This window comes from Sorex fumeus, unplaced genomic scaffold (assembly GCF_029834395.1).
Source record: "Sorex fumeus unplaced genomic scaffold, SorFum_2.1 ptg000033l, whole genome shotgun sequence".
NCBI classification, from domain to species: domain Eukaryota; kingdom Metazoa; phylum Chordata; class Mammalia; order Eulipotyphla; family Soricidae; genus Sorex; species Sorex fumeus.
Genome location: NW_026606090.1, coordinates 20,769,868 through 20,782,989, shown reverse-complemented (window position 1 = coordinate 20,782,989; position 13,122 = coordinate 20,769,868). Strand labels below are relative to the sequence as shown.

Here is a 13,122-nt window from a genome sequence, read left to right as displayed (position 1 = left end):
AAGTCGACTCTGAGATTACTCTTTGAAATTCACCAGTGCCCTCTAAAATTCATAATCTTTTTCAATCAAGCCCAACCTAACTTGTGCTGAAGCTTCTTGCTGATGAGTTGTTTGAAATACATCAGAGCTGAGGCTCTTCTAGGTCCCAAGTCACATCTTTAACCTTGGATTTGTGGAGTTTAGATTCACGTTCCTGGCTTTAATACCCATTATTAAAAACTCAGATTTTTTCCCATGGCATGATTTGTCTATTTTGTGCTTGGTTTGTGGGTTGGGGGTGTGGAGGGGCTCTGGCCCTAGGTCCATGCTTAGGGTGCCTCCTTGTGGGATGAGGGATCAAACCCAGGCCTAGTGCATGCAGTGCCTGAGCTACCTCTTTGGTCCTGGCATAGCATAGTTTCATTTGAGGCCTTTATAGTTAGAATTTTGAAAATTCAGGTCAGCTTTCAAATCCACTCAGGCTTCCCCACCTTTCCGGGTTCACTTTCCTATCCCAGAAAGCAAATGCACTTTCTTATTCCCAGGCCTCTTTCTTCTCTGACTTTCCTGATGACCTTGTTTGCTACCCATTCCTGTCCCGTCCATGCTCCTCTACCCCAGTTAAACAGGCTAATGCCCAGGTACTCTTGTACTTGGATTTACTTCTGTTTGAAGTCCATTGCTTTGCCACTGCCTGTATTAGTTCTGCCTATCTGCTCAGGTCTACCTCCGATATCACTTGGCTTCCACTTGCGTTTCTTCTTAGTGATCCCGTTTTTTTTGTGGTAATTATTAGTAGAGTAATTTTGATGAATTTTTGAGGCAAAGGATTATGAATGATTCAGTTTCGATTTTCCCCCCATGCAGCTGCATACTTGTTGAATTATAATGTTCTTCCTCACTGGGAGGAAAGCTCTTCAGCAGAAATGTGTAGAGCTGTGGTTTCATTAGGTCCAGTGCTGTCCTCAGAGTTGGTGAACAGCAGGTGAGTCTGGCCTGGGCAGAGGCATATGCTATGGCTCTGCAGGGTTGGAGGTGAGACGGATGATCTGCTCTGTCCCGTGCATCAGACACCATTCCCAGTAGAAAGGCAGATGGAAACAAACAGATGTGCATCAGGGGAAGAGAATCTCACATAGGAATTGGAAGGAACCAATTCTGCTGTGTTGCTAGAATGCTCAGGAGCCTTCTGGATGAGGAGAGAGCAGGTAGGTAAAGGAGTGTTAGACTGAGGAACTGGGCAGCCACTAAAGGTCTCACCGAGCAGTGATGTGGGGTCAGAGAGGTGGACCAGGCCTAGGCTGCACGGCCCACTGCATTTTGATCCCTGGCACCACATCTGCTTCCCTGAGCACAGAGTCACTAGTATGCTCCGAGCATTGCTAGGTGTGGCCCCAAACTGGAAAAGTTCATCAGCCAGCCAAAGAAAACCAGTAGGGATCACATCTGTGTTTTAGAGAATTCCCTGTTGATAGGTAGCAATAGCAAAGGGCTGTTTAAGCATCCAGGTCGAGGATTGCACTTTGTAGTACTTGGTGCTTTCCCAAATTTGAGATTTTTGTCCTGAGTGAGTCTCTGTTCCTTAGAGGAAGCAATCTTGGTTTGTTCTTTGTTTTTAAATATTGCCTCTGCTGGTAGAGTGGAAGTTATGCTAGAGATGAGAAAACCAGTTTTAAAGGGTATTGGGAAGATGATGAGTCTGGTCTGTAAACAGTGAAGTTTATCTGCTAGGTCAGTAAGATTGAGAGTACCATTCTGGGATGGAGTTTTAAATTCTCTCAGACTGGATAATAAAGTCTAATCCATAGTAGAGCTGCTCATTTGTGAAGTTTTCTTTGTGGACACGAGGGGGCAGCCTTGCTCTTCGTGTCACTTGCACTTGGCCGGCCCTGCGCACTCCTCTGCGGTGCCCCCGTGGCCACAGAATGCAAGCGCTCCTCAGAACACAGATGTCCTGCGCTGGCCTGCCCAGACTTCCACTTGGAAGGAGCTGACCTTTCGGTGATGTAAAAATGACTCTCTGTGTTTCAGGCGCTGAGAAAGAGACCAGCCAGACGACGGGAAAGGATGACCCGGCCTTGCCTGTGAGTCTGACCGCGGACGGTGGGGGGTGGGGCTCTTGATTTTGGGTTTTGGTGTTTTTTTTTTTTTAAGCCCATGTTAATTAGTTAAACAAATTCTAATCATTCTTTGGTGATGGGACTGAGATAGAGACACCAGTTTGTTTATTGAGGAGTCAGGCCATGGTGCCCTCAATAGCTGCTGGTACTGAGCACTGGAACCGGGGCCAGTCTGACTTGAGATGATCTAAAAATGTCAAATACACGTTTTGAAAATTTGGTAACACACACACGCAAAACCAGGAATAGAAAGTGTCTAGCTTTTTATATTGATTGTATGTTGAGGTGATATTTGGAATCAATTGCATTAAATAAGCTAGTCATAAAAATTAAAGGCACCTATTCTTTTCAATTTTAAAAAAAGTGGCTACTGGAAATATTTATACTATATATGGTTTTTATCCTGTTTCTTTTGAAAAGCACTACTGGGGGTGGGGTATAGCTCAGAGGTAATGTATTTGCCTTGCATGTATGTGGCCCTGGGTTGAGAGGGAGGGAGGAAGAGGAGAGAGAGAGAGAGAGAGAGAGAGAGAAAGAGAGAGAGGAAGAGGAGAGAGAGAGAGAGAGAGAGAGAGAGAGAGAGAGAGAGAGAGTGCACTGTATTTAAGTGCACCTGAGAAACAGAGACTATGGTGAGGCCAGAGACTGGGCTGCGAACTCTGCTGTGGGAGCCCCTGGCCATCCCTGGCACTGCAGCTCCCCGATTTCTGAACCCACGTTGGCCCCATGCAAGACATGCCAGCCCCCTATCCGCTATACTAGCCTCCAGCCCCATGAACTGAAAGTGTTTGAATGGAGGACGTCAGTTCTCAGCTTTGGGCTTCTTAGTCTCTTTTCTTTTTATTTTTACATTTAATTAATTTAATATTTCTCTATTTGGGGGCCATTCTGCTCATTGATCCCTCCTGACTGTGCACTTAGGAATCACTTCTGACAAGACTTGAGGACTTTTGTGGTACTGGGGTAGAACCCTATCATCTGCCTTCAAGATAAGTGCCCTTTGAGGCCAGAACAATAGTTCAGCGGATAGGGCACTTTCCTTATACATAGCTCACCCGGATTTGAAACCTGCATCCCATATGGTCTCTCGAGCACCACCAGGAGTGATTCCTAAGTGCAGAGCCAGGAAGAACCTCTGAGCATTGCTGGGTGTGGCACAAAACAAGATAAATGTCCTACCCATTGTACTACGTTCTGGGTTTTTTTTTGTGGTAAATTTTAGGTCATGTGGTCACAAGAGTATTATTGTTTATGATTTTGAAGTTCACGGTCACTCCACCTTTGCCCACTTGCCCAAGACCTTCCTCCACCTTCCTTGTGTCACTTCTAGTCCACCACTTCCTCTCCCCACTTAGACTGACGGTCCCGCAGCCTTTCCTGAGCTTGACACTTCCCATGAGTACTGAGATGTTTTATTGAATGTTTTTCAGTTTTTCTCCACTTAAATTGTGTTTGTTCATTTGGAGCAGAGGACACCAGAAGACTGCAGAAGTGATGCTTACCTAGGAGTATCTAGGGGGAAAGTTGACTTTGATCACTCGGATATGGTGGTATTTGCTAAGATCCTCCCTGTGACCCAAACTTTTGTTGTTGTTTTTGGTTTTGGGGGCCACATCCTGCAGCCTCAGGGCTTATTCCTAGCTCTGCACTCAGTGGTCACTCCTGGACAGGCTTGCCAGACCATTTGGGATGGTCGGCAGCTTGCAAGGCTAGCCCCCTGCCCACTGTTCTATCGCTCCAGCCCCTGAAGTTCCTTGTTTTTGTTTTGTTGTCACACCTGGTGGTGCTCAGGGGCTACTCCCTGCTCTGTGCTCAGGGTTCATTCCCACTGGTGCTGGGGCACCGAATCATGCTTGGGACCAAACCCAGACCTCTCACATGTAAAACATGCACTCAGCCATTGAGCGCTGTCTCTGGCCCAAGAGGGGTAAAGAGAAACATGATACAGGAATTTAATAAAAAGGTGAAGGCCCTCCCATTGTTCATCGATTTGCGAGCGGGCCCAGTAACATCTCCATTGGAGACTTTGTTGTTACTGTGTCTGGCATACCGAATACATCACGGGTGGCTTGCCAGGCTCTGCCGTGTGGGCGAGATACTCTCGGTAGCTTGCCGGGCTCTCCGAGAGGGGCGGAGGAATCGAACTCGGGTCGGCCATGTTGGCTGCGTGCAAGGCAAATGCCCCACCACTGTGTTATCTCTCCAGCCCTAATTTAATAGGAATTTAATAAGGTGATTAAAATGTCCAGAATTGATGTGTTTCTTATCAATTAATTATTCTAAAAAAAAATCAACAGTTCCAATTCTCTAAAACAACAAGCATTTATTATCTTGTCATTTCTGGATCAAGGATCCTGGTCCAGTTTTGCTGGATACCTCTGCCGGGGTTTCTCCCAGACCTCAGTCAAAGCCAGCTTTGCCATGCCCAACTTCCTAGCTCACTCATGTGGTTCCTTGCCCCCTGAGCTCTCACAACATGAAGATTGGAGCCTTCTTGCCATGCCATCTCAGAAGTGACATATTCTCTTCCTGAGAAGTGAATGATTGTGAGCCCAGAGATGGAACTCAGGGTCTGGAATACATGCTTCATGTGCAGGAGGCTTAGGTTTGACCCCTTGGTACTGCCAGGTGCATCACCATCCCCCAAGTAGAAGTGAATCATTGGGACCAGCCTACACCAAGGGGAAGAGATCGTAGCAAAGGATTAGTGCCAGGAAATGGGGGTCAGTGGGGGTCATTTCAGAGACTGTCCACCACTCTGGCTTCTGACTCCACTGATGGATTTATCCTTAGAGAGAGAGAGAGAGAGATTGATTCTGGGTGAACCCTGGAATCTGTTTGTGGGGGTGAGGGTCTCCCCATCCCTCACTGAGAGCAGAGCTCACTATCAGCCTGCAACATTTGTATTTCTTTACTGTATCCTGAGCAAGAGGTTTCTAGATTGGTCCTTGGATTGTGTCTGTGTGGCTGCAAGAATTCTGTATGTGATTTTTAGTGTTTTCTTGAGAGACAGTGAGTCTATAATGATATTGGAATTAAAAAAAAACTATGGGTATAAATTGACTTTGGACTTTCAGTTTTGGTTCAACAAAGAACTGACCTGTAATACTGACGTTGACATTAATATTACTGAGATTTTTCCCAGGACACTTGGGATTTGGCATTTGGAATGACAGTGTGTCATTCTCCTGACTCACCCCATTTATTCAGAATGTTTTCTGTCAGAGGTTGGAGGGAATAATCCAAAAAACGCCTTTTAGGGAGGAAAGTAGAGTGCCAGGAATATGGTACAGGGGGAGAACACCGACTTTGTACTGTGTGAGGGCTTGGATTACACACACACACACACACACACACACACACACACACAGATTCTGATGAATGAAAAATACCAGTCACAGGTAATCTGAGTTTATGGGGAAAATTGCTGCATCAGAAGGTGACTTACTTATACTGCCGGGGCTGTGCCTCAGTTGTAGAGCATTTGTCTTGCACAGATGAAGTCCTGGTTTCGATTCCTGGCACCATTTGATCCACTTGGTCCCGTAGGAGCCTCCTGAGCCAGAAATAGCACCCACACACAGCCACTGTGTTCCAATCCCTCTCTTCAACCCACCCCAAATAGTGACGCTCCCTCCTAGGATAGTATTGCTGACATCACGGCAAAACAGGTGAATCTCAATCCAGAGATTCAGGAGCATTTGGGGTCAGGGTCAGGAAACAGACATTAGCCATTTCTGCTTCCATAGGTCCCATTAGTAATATGTCTCTGAAGTATTTCCCCCAAGTGGCTGGACCTCATCAATATGTTATTGAAAACTTTATTTATATCAACTCATCAACCCCAGAAATACCCCGAAGAATGAGACTTTAACCCAGGATTCTTCTGTCTGTGTGTAACTCTTTGGTACTTACAGCTCTGGCAGTGACACCACTTCTATGTGTTTGAAGAAGCAATACCTCTGGCAAGGCATAAGAACAGTGTTTTTTTTGTATAAGTAGATATATTTGACTTTGTATTCAGGCCGTACTTGGCAGTGCTCAGGAGCACTATAGCTCAGGAGCTACTCCTGGCGGTGCTCAGGGAACTTTGGGGTGCCAGGAATTAAGCCCAGACTTCCCACATGCCCAACATGAGCTTTTCCCCCCACCTCTAGGTAGGATTTTCTTTCTGTCTTTCTTTTTAAAGCTCGTGGTTGTTTTCTTTTGCTTTCCCTGGCATGCCAATTTTTGAAAGACATGATCAGGGTCCAGAGAGATGGTGCAGTGGGTAAGGCATTTGTTTGCCTTGTGTGCAGCCAGACCTAGACTTCGATCCCCAGCACTGTATATATTCCCTCAAAACCTGATAGGAGTGATTCTGGTGGGCAGAGCCAGGAGTAAGCCCTGAGCAGTCTAGTGTGGCCCCCAAACAAAACAAAATTAAAATCAAGGATTCAATCACTTTAGTAATGAGTTACTGAAGACTCTTGGGGATTAAGACACTGAATGTATCCTGCGCACCCTCTTGCCCCACAGGGACTGCCCGATTCCCTGGAGAAGGCCCCCGTGTCCGTGGCCTGTGGAGGGGAGAGCCCTTTGGATGGCATCTGCCTCAGCGAGTCAGATAAGACCGCCGTGCTCACCCTGATAAGAGAGGAGGTAAAGACTGACTGTGTTTTGTCCACTTAACGCTCCATTCCTCTGTAAATGTAACCCATTGATGGTGGGTAGATTCCATCTCCATTAGCTTGAGTCATCATCCCCAGCCAGAGTTTATTCCCCACGCCTGTTTAGCCTCCGATAAAGGGCTCCCTGTAACTCTCTGGCTTGGCACTGGAGCCCTGCGTTCTGGTATGTGTGTGGGGGGCAGAGACTGACTCAAATGCTGTACATTTTTTGTCTTTCAAGCCATGGAATTTTTTTAAAATCTTAAATATTCTATTAATAGTATGGATACTTGATAAATAAAACTAAAAAGATTTCTTTACTGTGGACATGAGCAAACATTCATAAACGAAGAGATTCATTAATGGGCAGATCCATCAGTGAATGGTCTAAGAGACTAAGTTCCTAAGAGTGTCAACTCTATCAATAAACAAGCCATGGAATGTTAAATATCTAACTTTTGCCACCTTTGTCCACATAGACAACTAAGTAGTCACCTGCATCGAGAGTGGATGTGTGCACTATTCACCTAACAGCTTCTTACATTCTCAGCTTGAAATATTTTAAACTTGTTCCCTGTTTTCAGCTGTTTTTGAAATAGTTCAACTGTCAAATTCCTGTATTATGCTTCTTGAGCAACCTTCGTTCAAAATAAATCACCGCATTTCCTTGGTGATATAAAGAGTAAGAAAGATGGTGTAATCTACTGTGGACTGGTTGCTCTTCTCACCCATCATAATTCTTCTGATTTGTGTGTTCCTGGATGGTTTCACTTTGTTGTTTTTAGAGAAGTAGTATTCCTTGGCATATTAGTTTTGTTTTTATATGATGAGATTAGCTAAATATCTCTGATGAAGGTCTTTAGTAGTTTGGAAAAGTGTATTATTTGAAACTCAAGATACAGCTCAGCTAGAGAGATGCAGCACAGCTTTGCATGGGTGAGGCCCCGGACTCTATCCCTGCCCCCACCCAAATGTAGATGTAGAGATGCAGATGCCCATCATATGGCTAATGACAGATGTCAGTCCTGTCCTAACCACTGGGAGCCGTAGTGAGGAAGCTCTCCAGAGCACGCTGCAGTGCGAACAGTGCATACTACTCCCTGGCTGGGGCAAATGGAGTCTGTAGTGATAGATCTGAGAACCCTCTCCGGCACAGACAGAGGCACAGAGACAAATAAAGTGAAGGAAGTAGAAGTTTATTGGGGAGCGCTCTGCGGCAGATGGAGCATGATGCTGGGGTACAGCTGTACCCTGGGAGAGACTAAGGAGGCTTGTAAGTTGTCTTGTGCAGGAAAAGGGGAGAAGGGAACATAGACCAGTGGGCCCGTGTGCTTGGTCTGGCCTGTTATCTGTAGGGGGTGGATGTGAGGAAGCACTGGGTATAGCCTCATGGCTTCATGTCCAGGTGGCCATGAGTCCTGTCTTCTGTGCTGGGGGCAGGGTGATCTTTGATTCTGGGAATGTCGCTGTTTCATCGCAAACCACTATTTGGTCCCGAGCAAACCTCACACATAGTAATGAGCTAAAAGTATTTTTTTTGTTAGCTCATGAGGATATCTTAAGTAGGGGTGTGGGTTTTGTCTAGTTAATAGGATCCTGCCAGGAGCAAGATGGATGCAAATGGATAGATGGCTTGGTTCTGTGGGCCCCTTTCTGTTCCGTTCATGTCCGGCAGTGAGTGGTATTGACAGAAGGAATGTCTTACTCATGCCGATGTCCAACACTGATTTTGTGGCGCTGTCATGTCTTGTGTATCTACAAGACAGATGGCTCTGCTCTTGGTGTCCTGTCGCAGTCACTGGCCTCCACAGCTGAGAGCCAGGCCTGTCAAGGTCACATTCACACTTTGTTATTATCACCTGGGACTGTCTCTGCTCACCTTTACCCTGGTGGCCACATTCCAAAGCATCCTGTGTGGCCAAGCGTACATTTCCCCCACTACTTAGGCACATTATGCTTCTAGAGCAGGCTGCAGAGTCTTCCTGCTCCGCCAAGGGCCTTTTAGATATTTATGACATTTTTTTCAATGTCCATAATCTATAGTCAGACAGGCCATGGGCACCTGAACAGAAGCATCAGTGTCTATCCAGTCATGGACCAGAGCCTTCCATGGGCTAAATAGTCTCAACTCCTGTTCCATGTGCTTACAGATGTCAAGGCTTTATATGCCTCATGTAGACGGAGTGTTTTAGGATGATCCTGGTTTTCTGTTGTTTTCAGTCTCTCAATCCAGACTCTAACAGGTTATGTAGATAAAACCAAACTTTATCTTTTGTACATTTTAGATAATCACTAAGGAAATCGAAGCAAATGAATGGAAGAAAAAATATGAAGAAACCCGCCAGGAAGTCTTGGAGATGAGGTCAGACTGCAAGTTTGGGGAAGGGGTTGGTGCCTGTCTGTAGTCAGTTTCAGATGAAATGAAGCCATGAAAAAATTACATAGAATCATCTGTTAATAAGTTCGAGACTTTGCTAGTTGTACCAGAATTTGTCATCAATAATTCCTAAGCAGTTATTACATTTAATTACTTTTAACTTACTATGTGCTATTCAAGAACATTATAAGCAGAACCTAGATCATTCTTATCCTTTGAAAAGACATTGATTTGTTTGAAATATTTGTGTTCAGAGAGGTAGTCCAGTGGGTGTATGGCCTTGTATGCAGTTGACTGGGATTCAGATACCAACACTCCAAATGGTCATATGCTTCACCATAAGAGATCCCTGACCACAGAGCCAGAAGTGAGCCCTGAGCACCACTGAGAGTGGCCTTCCCAAAAAAAAAAAAATGAATAGAGTGATCTATATGTGGTCCTATTGAGATGGTTCCTGTAGGAGGCCTGGCTTTGATCCTGGTCTCTGGGGTGCTGCTGGGAGCAGCCGTAAGCACTAAGCTAAGAGCTGCTCCTGAGCACAGCAAGGTGTGATGCCCAAGCAAGAACTGTCCTACCTTTCTAAAATTAATAAATTTTATATAACTGTTTTTTAAAAGTCCAGGGCCAGAGAGATATAGTACAGCAGGTAGAACACTTGCCTCGCACGTGGCTGACCTGGATTTGATGCCTGACACCCCATATGATCCTTCAAGTATAACCAGGAGTTGAGCATAGAGCCAAGGGTCACCCCTTAGCATCGCTGGGTGTGGCCCCAAGACAAAACAGAGCAAGTCCAGAGCAGAAAAGTAGGTTGTGTAAATTTGTCAGAATACGTTCGTATCTGTATGGTGCAACATTTCTTCAGCCTCTGTTTGAAGTTTCAACTTTCTGTCTGAAAAATTCTCCTGATTTTTTCCCCCCTCCTTTTTTTTTTTTTAAAGGAAAATTGTGGCTGAATATGAAAAAACCATTGCCCAAATGATTGGTAAGGACATTTTTTCCTAGGGTCTGAAACCCAGAATCTTCCTTATGTGTCTCACCAGGGCTCCTGGACTTTGGAGCTCTCAGATTCCCTCATACCTGCAGTGACGCACCAGGAATTAAGCTCATCACCTCTTGTTGGCTGTGATATTTCCTAGGCCTCTGAGCTAGGTCCATCTTTACCAGGCATTCCAGGCAGAAATGTCAGGATTGTTTTTGTATATGTATGCAGCATCAGGATTGAGTTCATGACCTCTTGCTTGCTAGACAAGCACTTAGAGCTGCAGAGCCATTCCAGGCCCCAACATAGGATCCTGGAATAATTTTCAGAGCAGAATACACATGTCAAGTTATTCTTCACTTGAATCCAGTTGATTCTCATATTTGCAGTAGCTGTATTCTCTAAAGCCACCATAGACTGTAGATTACCGAACACCAAAGCATTCTTTGTTGGGGAAGCACAGGGCAGGGTTCCTGAGAGCTTCTGAACTTTCTCTGATCAGCACATATTAGCGTTTCGCCACTAATAAGTAGTGGTGATTTGTTAACCTTGACTTTATAGCCAGCAGCACTAGAGGTCTTGAACAATGCTTGTCTAGTACATGTGTTTGCGTCTGAGACACATTCCTCCCTTCCTGCTCATTGGGACACTAGACAGCACTCCAGCACTATCTCCGGGGTGTCTAAAATAGGCTGATCACTAACAAGGCTGGGGATACAATGCGGCGTTTGCGCCCTTGCTGTAGTCTTGAGTTTGATTCTGCACAAGCATTATTTCTCTTTCCCTTTTATACCACCAACAAAAATGTATGCAAGTGCAAAAAAGCCTGGCAGTAAATAGACTGTGTAAAGGACACTTGGCTATGGTCCTAGGTGAGAAGGCAGGCCAGTGTGGCCATAGCTGGGGAAGTCCACTGCAGATGCGTGGAATGTTTTCTGCTCTGAGAGTGTCTGGGAATGACCAGGAACTCTGCAAGTATTAGTTTGGGAGTGAATTCCCAGATGTGGTCAGGTTCATCTTAGGGAACTACCAGCATTTGAAAGCTGTGGTGGGCCAGAGCAGAGAGCACAGAGCTTAGGGCCGTACCCAGCATTCGTCTCCGGGCCTGGGGTCTCTGCTTGGTGGTGTTTGATAATGCTTGTCAGAATCAAACTGAGAGATTCGTGACTGTCCCTATCACCAAATGCCTTTCCAACCCAGGGCCTTGGCACTGCTGGCTGTGTGGGACAGTCTTCTAGGGGCTGCTACCTGGCTCTCTTCCTCAGTGCTTTTGGATCCCTGGCAGCTTCTCTGCGTACAATAAGAACGACCTCTCACCAGCTCACCCTGCCCTACCCCTCACCTGTAACTATACCTTATCCTCCAGAAGCTCTCATTCCTTGAGAGTGTATCCTTGGATATAAGTCCTGGAGAGTGGGTACTTAGTTATGTGGGTACTTGGTTACATGGGTACTTGGGCATAAGTCCTTGAGGGTGGGTACATGGAACTAAGTCATTGATAGTGGGTACTTGGTTACATGGATACTTGGTCATGTGAGTACTTAAATCTAAATCCTGGGGAGTGGGTACTTGGTTATGTCCTCTGGTGGGGCCCTGCTGCTCAGACCCAGGCTCAGCTCACCCAGGACAGCTGTTTGTTGAATAATTTGCTATTGCTTTTGATTGTGACTCACAGAAGATGAGCAGAGGACAAATATGACCTCCCAGAAGAGCTTCCAGCAGCTGACCATGGAGAAGGAGCAAGCCCTGGCTGACCTGAACTCCGTGGAAAGGTCACTTTCTGATCTCTTCAGGAGATACGAGAACCTGAAAGGTGTTCTGGAAGGCTTCAAGAAGGTAAGAGAGCCTTTTTTTTTTTTTTTAATTTCACTCTCCTTGCTACAATATTTTTGTGTTAGGAGCTGGAGAGATAGTACAGCAGGTAAGCCCTGGCTTTGCATGCACCCAACCTGGGTTCTGTCTTTGGCACCACATAATAGTGCTCTGAGAACCGCCAAGAATCATCCCTGAGCACCAGGTGTGGTCCCAAAACAAACAGACAAAAACATTAGATATTCAGACCTGTGAGTAGTCTTAAACTCACTGAATGGCCACTGTTGGCTTTGCAGCCTTCATTCCAGCCAAATTGCCACTGTCATGATGCTGGGCTGGAGCATGTGTTGCCAAGGATTGAACTAGATCAGGCGTGTGCTTTGCATATACCATAATCCCTGTTCTGTCTCCTTGGAACTGCCACCCTCCATCACAGGTTTAGTGTGTGTGTGTGGGGGGGGTCACACCTGGTGGTGCTTTGGGGTCCAGGCAGGTCCAGCATGTGTGCATCCTTCCTTGGCACTTCTCCAGCAGTAACTACCTTCCTATAGGGAGCAGAGCAGAACCTTCCTTAGTGTATGTGTCACAGATTCACACATGAAGAAATGTTCTAGAATCTTCCCAATGAGAATTATTTGTACCAGTAAGGTAACATCTTATCAAATTGCCATAGAAAATAACTTAAAAGCTGCTAAATTGATGAGGTTTTCTTCCACACATGGCAGCAGAACGATGGAATGACCTGTGCCTCTTACTTGAAATTATCCTTTGAAACAGAATGAAGAAGCCTTGAAAAAATGTGCTCAGGATTACTTAGCCAGAGTTAAGCAAGAGGAGCAGCGGTACCAAGCCCTGAAAATCCATGCGGAAGAGAAACTTGACAAGTAAGAGCTTGTGCATGTTGAATTTTACTTTCCATGATGGCAGGAAGATTAATGGCGGCAAAAGAGAAGTAATCACTGTATGTTTCACTCGATTTTTAAATTTTTTTTTTTATTTTTAAAATTGTAGTCACTGTGAAATTACAAAGTTATTCACGATTGGGTTTCAGGCAGGCAGTGTTTCAGCTCCTGTCTCATCACTGGTGTCCACTTCCCTCCACCAGTGCCCCCCGTTTGCCTCCCACCCAGCAGTCTGCCTCTACCAGGGCTGCTTTGCACTGGTTGAGCGTGCTGTTGCTGATGGGTTTCATAGGTAACTTTA

General features: G+C 45.6%; 1 protein-coding gene across 3 annotated transcripts in view; it reads left to right on the top strand.

Annotated features, from left to right (window-relative positions):
- TACC1 (transforming acidic coiled-coil containing protein 1) overlaps positions 1-13,122 on the top strand; it is a 111,222-nt gene that overhangs the window by 88,574 nt on the left and 9,526 nt on the right. For all 3 annotated transcript variants that reach the window (XM_056116930.1, XM_056116929.1, XM_056116931.1), the window contains 6 exons: positions 2,011-2,063; positions 6,618-6,740; positions 9,034-9,110; positions 10,067-10,110; positions 11,783-11,943; positions 12,697-12,803. In XM_056116930.1, the coding sequence (XP_055972905.1) occupies positions 2,011-2,063; positions 6,618-6,740; positions 9,034-9,110; positions 10,067-10,110; positions 11,783-11,943; positions 12,697-12,803 (565 nt within the window). The remainder of the gene's footprint in view (positions 1-2,010; positions 2,064-6,617; positions 6,741-9,033; positions 9,111-10,066; positions 10,111-11,782; positions 11,944-12,696; positions 12,804-13,122) is intronic.